The following is a 7,481-nucleotide window of genomic DNA, read 5'->3' as shown; positions in this document are numbered from 1 at the left end:
TAAATAAAATGCAAATATATGATTTTTAAATAAACACAAATTTAAAGATGGCACCTATACATAATATAAGTATTCGAAGAATTAGGATCAATTTGCAGAAAGAATGATATTAAAATTTCAAGGATATTATTTATTCCAACGTGAAAGGAAGTATAAATCAAATTTTAATCTTTATAATTAAAAAGAAAAAAAAAGATAAACAGGAAATCTGAATAACTGAGATTAGTAATTAATGATCATTAATAATGATATTAAGGAACGTGTCATAAAAATTAAAAATGATTAATATATAAATATTTAAATATATATATGTATAAATGTCAATGAATTGATTATACAATCATTTATTTTTGCTGATTGCTCTTCTATTTTTAAACGTAAGTCTAATTTATCTATCGTTAAATATTATTATATGTTGCTAAATCTTACTATAAAATTTTATAAAAATTTAATATTATTAATATTATTATTATTATTTATATATATGAAAATAATATTAAATATTATTATAGCATATTATTAAAGGTAGAGTATTGATAAAATTTTTTATAATTAGTATTTGTAGAACCGTATATTATTAATTTTAACTTCACAGGATATCTATATAATAATTAAATTCTAAGAAACACATAATAATATCAGATGCAGTTAACGCGGTCATTATAATAGAAATATTTAACGTAACAATAAATTAAAAATGAATGAACAGATCTTGATGATTAAACGATAGTATAGAACTGATCCAATAAAAGTATACATTTTCGGAAATAAAATAATATTAAAAAGAAAAAATCAGTTCTTAATTTCAGAAAAAAAAGAGAGAAGAAAAAAAATCGTAAAGATAGTAAGTTTATTCCTATCTTCAATTATATATGTTTCAATTATACATATATAGGTCAATTATAAAATATTTTAATATATAATTAATAATATTGAATAAGGTGCTATATACTTTAAGCATATAATATTATTGATTAATTTAAAATTATAAAGTAATTATTCTATTTTTCAAAAAGTTTTTAATTCTCCAGGAACATATGTAAGTAAATTTTATTCAATTTAATGGTATGAAGTTGCCAACAAAGAAAACTAATAGTCAAATGTTCAATATATTTTAAAATAATTTTTTCTTTTTATGAACTTTTAATAAGATTTTTAATATTAATTTTTTATAAGAATTGGGTAATAACGTACCCAAATATATTATTTATTAAATTTGTATAATGATAAATCGAGGAAATAATAACAATTATGTGTCAAGCTTTTAATATTATGCAAGATAATACTGAAATGCAAAAAACCAACCATGGACATTTTGGTTGGTTATACAAGGTTCGTTAATTAAGTTATTATTTGTAATTCTAATTACTATATTCCAAAATAATATTAATTATAATATCAATAATATAATACATGTAGTTAAATAATTAAGTGAAAGAAATAAAATCATATAGAAATAGAAAAAAAAAAAATAATGAAAAATTAAACTAGCCTAATAAGAATCATTTATTATTTTAAATAAACTTTTTCCACAGAAAGTTAATAATTTGATTGTCCAAAGATAATAAATTTATATTTTTATAAAATAAAATTATTTTTGATAAAATACAGATAGTATTTCTTAAAAAGGTTTTATGTCAAGAAAAGAATATTAAACCATTATCTGCCATTCAAGCTTATTTATCAAAGGGTTGTTTGCGATTCTGTGTCGATCGTGTTGGTTTGAAAGATTGGTCACCAATACTTAAAAGTATAGCTCAGAATCGAAATCTGATGAAAATTGATATCTACAGTCGCAGCCAATGTAAACGAGTACGTGAAAAAGTGAATACAGAAGAGAAACTTGAAAAATTATGGTAATTAATGTAACTAAAAATGTCTGAAAATTCAATTATTCAATTTTTATCTGACAGATTTTTATAGTGATATTTATAAAACTGACATTATATAAAGACAGAAAAATTATTGAGAAATTATCATATGAGAAATTAAAAATTATCTTAGAAACCCAAATATTTTTTAAAAACTTTAATTAAAGTACTTGTTAAAAGGAGTGTTTGATTTTGTTGCATTCCCAAGCTTAAACTTCCAAGTTTTATTTCAATCCTCAACGTCACTTTTTTCTGCAGTTATTCTTAACTTTTTCAATTTTAAATTCTTGTTGTTTCTTTCCTCAATTTCTTGAAATTTATTATTCAATTTCTGTATAATTAAAATATTAAACACAAGAAATTTATCTCAATATAATATAAAATTATCTCAATATAATATGATTAGAAATTTCTATTGGAAATATAGAATCCGCATGAATTTCCCTTGAACTTAAAAAAAGAAATATATTAAAAATGAATTAATGCTCATTAGCATCATTTTTAGTATTTTCCTTGCGGATACTACTCCCAGAAAGTTTAAGCTTGCAGGTCGCATCACTTGGAAGAAAATGGAAAAGGAAAGAGAAAGAGGGAGAGAGAGAGATTGAAATGATGAGGAACGATTTGGAAGAATATCGAGCGGAAACGATTGCATGAATTAGAGGAAGAGACAGGAGAATGGAACGATAACGAAAGGAAAGGCCCGAATGTCCCAAATAATAGACTGTCACACTTGACAGAGAAAATTAAAAAAGAAAAGCAGAAAGAATATAAAAACCCTAGACCGGCATTTGATGTCACGTCCAGGCGATGCAAGGCAAAGAATCAAGTAAGGCCAATCATCTACACCAATTTCCTGTTGCGCTGTCTCATCGATTCCATCGCCGTTTGCGTGAGAGATTCACCAGCCATAACCTCTATCACTATTGATGGAATTCCTCTGACGTTGAAGTACCTGAATATCCTGTGTTCCGGTTTGAAGACCAATGAAAAGCTGATGTGTTTATCTCTAAAGAAATGTTACATAGGAGACGTCGGTTAGTATTATTTTCTAATGTTTATTCTTATTTTATTATTTTTCTTTAATTTAATATTATTCCAATAATAATATTTTCAAACAAAATTACATTCTCATTTTTTTCGAATCTCTTTTGCACTATTTATTCATCCCTTATGTAATATTTTTAATTATTGTTTTTCTTTTCTTTTTTCTCTTTCCTGCTCTAGGTTGTGACCTGTTATTGAACTGCTTGAAAAACAATCCAAAGCTCTCTGTTTTAAATTTATCATCTTGTAAACTATCAAGTAGAAGTGCTATGAGTCTATCATTGTTCTTAAAAAGGAGAAAGGCTGATTTGTTACAAAATATTTGGGAACAATCCTCTGAAGAAAATACTGAAAAGGTAAGGATTAATTCCATTGGTTATTATATAAATTTTATTGTTAAAAATAAAAGTTGTATTAAATTGTTGAATGTTTCTTCAGCTACAAGGATTACACACATTGATCTTAAATCAGAATCCAAAAATTGAAGATACTGGTCTGAAACAGTTAATTTATGCATTAAAAAATGATGTTTGGTTGAAAACATTAAGTTTGAAACGCTGTGGGATTAGTAAATTGGGAGCAGAAATGATGATTCGACTATTGCAATCAAATAATAGAATTGTAAGATTAGATCTAACCAAAAATCATATACCTATTAATACTCTTCAAATAATGTTGAGTATATTGAAGAAAAGACAAGAAATGTCTGAAAAAGGTGTATTGAATAAACAATTCTGTTTAAATTGGAGAAAAAATATAAAGAATGAAATTATTAAATTTACAAAAAGACATAGAAAATATTCGCAAAATCGAATAGTAAGTTTTTTATTTTTTCATTTCTTTATAATTTAAATGAAGTAAAAAAAATTTATATGTATCTACTATTTTGAAAATGTACTAATTTTTTTAGGAACGGCCTAGGAAATCTTCATTACAAAAACATTATTGGAAAAAGACTCAAAGGTTTGAGAGATTTATTCAAGAAAAACAGGCGAAAGGAATTACAAAAGAAGATTATTATAGAAGAAAAAAAATTAATGATTTGGAATTACAATTATTAAATTTAATTGAGTCTAATTCTAAATTAAAAGAGGAACTTTCAAGCAATAAAGCATTATTGAATTCAGAAGTACAGCAAAGATCGAAAATAGAGAATGAATTGCAAAGAATATCATTTCGATTAAATGATCTAAAAAGTAAAGTTTTTATGCTAAATTGTATTTCCTCTAAAGCATGTAATGAAAGTCAATTATTGACGGGTTTTAAATATATTTTCGAAAAATTGGAATCATTTTCGATGTTAAAGCAAAATGTATCTGTAAACGAGGAAATTGATTTAGAAACTGTAGAACCATTGTGGTCATCACCGTTGGCAGAACAAATGGAAAACTGTGTTTTGAATTGTTCGCAGTGGAAACCTTATTTTATTTCCCATTGAAAATATAATACCGTGAATTTTATTTAATAATTTTTCTAGATGTATAATGTAAATAAGATACGAATTTTATATTGATGTATATTTTAATAAAAAATATTTCAATTTTAAAATTAGACTTGTAAATATACTTATAAGAATAAATAATAGAAAGAATTTATATTTTTTTCTATTTTTTATTTTAGAAATAGAGAAGAAATTTAGAAATAGGGAAATATAATATTAGAAATATGAATAAAAATTTTCGATGATATTTATAGAGAAGTAATATAATTTTTGTTTTAAAATAATTTAAAATTTAAAATAATTTTTCATATGATCATATTAAATAAATGAAATAGTTAATCATATATGTATATTTACATTCTATCAAAAAAAAAAAACTAAAGAATTAAATATTTTTTCTATTTAATCCTTCTTATAATTCCAGAAGTTTTAAATATTTAAATTTTTCGCGCGCCTGGATGAAAAAAAAGTCATGTCATCTTAGCCAATCAGAAAACTACTAATATGAATCTATGGCATATGGCGTCAGTCTGGTATCGAAACTCAATCGTAATAGCACGCGTCAGTTCGTATCAAATATAAACGATATTTGTGCTACAATTTATAAATTTTGTTTAACTAATACGTTATTTATTCGCAAGACGTTACTATTAAACAGTTCTTTTGAAGTTTTTTTACTTTTTTGTTGATCAATTATTCGAGTGTTAAATTTGCCGGTATACATCTGAAGTATACATCTGAAACAGGTATGTAATACTATTTTTTCCTTTCTTTTCCTTTCTATTGAAATATTTAGAATTTATACTAGAATCGTTGTATAGTTATCGTGTAAAAAATTATAAATTATTTGTGATTTTTGACGTCTAATTTTATTTCTAAAATTAAATTATTTAACTTATATATATTTCTTTTCTAAACGTATATATTTATGCATTCAGTTTATATATTATTTATTTTATTTTATTCAAACTTACAAATGTTTTTTATATATACTTTTTCAAGGAATTGATGTTTTCACTCGTTCCATGCTCGATGTGTTTCAACGTGTCCCGATCTGTTGCTAAACTCTCGAATATATCCCCTCCCATATTTGTATTTGTGCGATGACGTCACAGTGCAAAAAACTTGTAACCGCTAGAATTGTGAAAAAGCTTCGCATCGACAAGGTAAGTGTACAAAATATTTAATTTAACAAAATATATATAGGATTGCTTTTTTTCCAAATAAAACATGAACTTTAAAGATTCGCGAATAAAACATGCGTACTCGTGAATAAATTGTGCGTATTTTAAACAATCGTGAAACAAAATATGTTACTGTTGCACGCAAAATACATGAATAATTTTAAATTATATATGAAATCGAACGAGCGTATTTTCGACACGACCGCACGGTATAACAGTATCGATCGAACTGAGGTCGAGCGCGCCGCGCTGTATATATACAGTTGATAATTTAGATAACTGTCGATAGAATACAAATGAAAAATTTCAATTTTAAATATTTAAATATAATTTTTAATAATTCTATAAATAATTTATTAATATTATTAATTTTAGAAATAATTTCATACACTTTATTAGTAATTATTTAATAATTTTATATTGATTTTATAATATAATATATAATAATATTATAATAATATTTTATTATTTATAATAAAAAATATAATAAAACTGCAATAAAATTTATTGCTATGAAAGAAATTTTAAAATCAAATAATTGAATAATGATCGATTTAATTCAATTTAGGAATTCTTATCTTAATTGTTTAATTTAATTTGCAAAAAATAGATATATTTTCTCTTATATTAAAATTCTTAATTTATTATTCTTATTTTATTTATTTATTATATTTATTATTATTATTTATTATATTTTCATGTAATTTTTAACTCTATCAACATTATATTGTATTTTTTTTTATTTTTATTATTATATCCATAATTCCAATATTTCATTTCAGCTTAATAAATATATTTTTTTCTTTTTTTTTTTATGATTGTATTTAATATTTACTAAATCATATATACGAACATACTATAAGATATATTTTTTTCGATTCAATCTTCAATTCCATTCGAAGATTTTTCTAAGTTTCTAGAAAGATTTTTTTCTCGATTCTAAGACGTTTTATGAAAAGTACCGAGAGATTGAATAGGCGAACAAGATACTTTTTCGTGGCCGCGTTTTCTATCTCGTTCATTGTCGGAATTCGAGTTGAAGTGCGATCGAATCCAAATTTGAATAAATTGCGCGTGAACGATGCGATCTTTGACTTTCCACGACCATGTTCAATTTTTCGAGAAATTTTGTCTTCAAAAGTATTTTAAGTCTCGAAGTTTATTCGAGAAATTAGAAAAAATTGCACAAATTTTAAAACTTTTATCTTCTATAGCATTCACGATCTCTTTTTATTGATTAATTGATATATAAATGAATTGATATTTGTAATTTTAAATTACAAATATTTACAAATATTTTTAAATAACATGAATAATGTAAAATGATAAATCTGATTTTATAGTTTTCAATTTATATATATTCATATTAACTTTTTGTTATATCGTATAAATTGGAAAACGAAAGAAATGAAAACTCACGATTTAGAATTCAACAGGTTGCTCTTTTATCCACTATTATTCAAATTTTAGTTCGATACGGTAGAGATGTTATAAATCACACGGATTAATTGAAAAATAAAATAAACTGTTTTTTTCGTTTTTGCAAAATAAAATTGATAGTTTTTTAAAAAAAAAGATTAAGTAGACGATAAGGTAGGAGTGTTGAGACGTGTATGAATCTATTCGTGTTGGTAAAACAGAAATGTAAGAATTACGAAAACGGAAATAGACAAGGTAGCAAAAGTTAAGTTAGATAACGAATTAGAATACGATAAATAAATAAAATATCCGTTATATAATATTGATTTTATAAATTGCAAAAGACTAAATAAAATTATTTCACTCGAAAATATCGTCGGGTTTCAACGGATAAAAAACATCTTTATCTTCACAACTATAAATTGAATTGACCGTTGATATTACAGTTATTCGCGCGAAATTATAAAAGTGTATTAACTTTTGTTATTAATTACATATTTTTAAATTTTCTTTTCGCAT

The 7,481-nt window shown here is 23.8% G+C and overlaps 1 protein-coding gene and 2 long non-coding RNA genes across 6 annotated transcripts in view; all 3 read left to right on the top strand.

Annotated features, from left to right (window-relative positions):
* Positions 1-500: 500 nt before the first annotated feature.
* Positions 501-1,359, top strand: LOC113218600. The gene is made up of 2 exons (XR_003304189.1): positions 501-844; positions 1,032-1,359. It is a non-coding gene; the product is annotated as an uncharacterized LOC113218600 (long non-coding RNA).
* A 176-nt stretch (positions 1,360-1,535) lies between these two features.
* Positions 1,536-4,378, top strand: LOC102655100 (protein Cep78 homolog). The gene is made up of 4 exons (XM_026439113.1): positions 1,536-2,908; positions 3,099-3,274; positions 3,357-3,734; positions 3,829-4,378. The coding sequence occupies exons 1-4, from the start codon at positions 2,869-2,871 to the stop codon at positions 4,354-4,356; spliced, it is 1,122 nt and encodes a 373-aa protein (XP_026294898.1). The 5' UTR covers positions 1,536-2,868; the 3' UTR covers positions 4,357-4,378.
* Positions 4,379-4,752: 374 nt separating this feature from the next.
* Positions 4,753-7,481, top strand: part of LOC100578436 — a 141,990-nt gene continuing 139,261 nt past the window's right edge. For all 4 annotated transcript variants that reach the window (XR_003304188.1, XR_410400.3, XR_410401.3 and 1 more), the window contains exons 1-2: positions 4,753-5,105; positions 5,362-5,525. This is a non-coding gene — a long non-coding RNA (uncharacterized LOC100578436). The remainder of the gene's footprint in view (positions 5,106-5,361; positions 5,526-7,481) is intronic.

This window comes from Apis mellifera, linkage group LG2 (assembly GCF_003254395.2).
Source record: "Apis mellifera strain DH4 linkage group LG2, Amel_HAv3.1, whole genome shotgun sequence".
NCBI classification, from domain to species: Eukaryota; Metazoa; Arthropoda; class Insecta; order Hymenoptera; family Apidae; genus Apis; species Apis mellifera.
This window is presented reverse-complemented; position numbering and strand designations above follow the sequence as displayed.

Excerpts from the sequence above, each read along its gene's own strand:
- LOC102655100 (XM_026439113.1), top strand. The coding sequence starts at position 2,869 with ATGTGTTTATCTCTAAAGAAATGTTACATAGGAGACGTCG. Across the intron at positions 2,909-3,098 it reads ATGTTACATAGGAGACGTCG|GTTGTGACCTGTTATTGAAC; the intron begins GTTAGTATTATT and ends TTCCTGCTCTAG. Across the intron at positions 3,735-3,828 it reads AATATTCGCAAAATCGAATA|GAACGGCCTAGGAAATCTTC; the intron begins GTAAGTTTTTTA and ends TAATTTTTTTAG.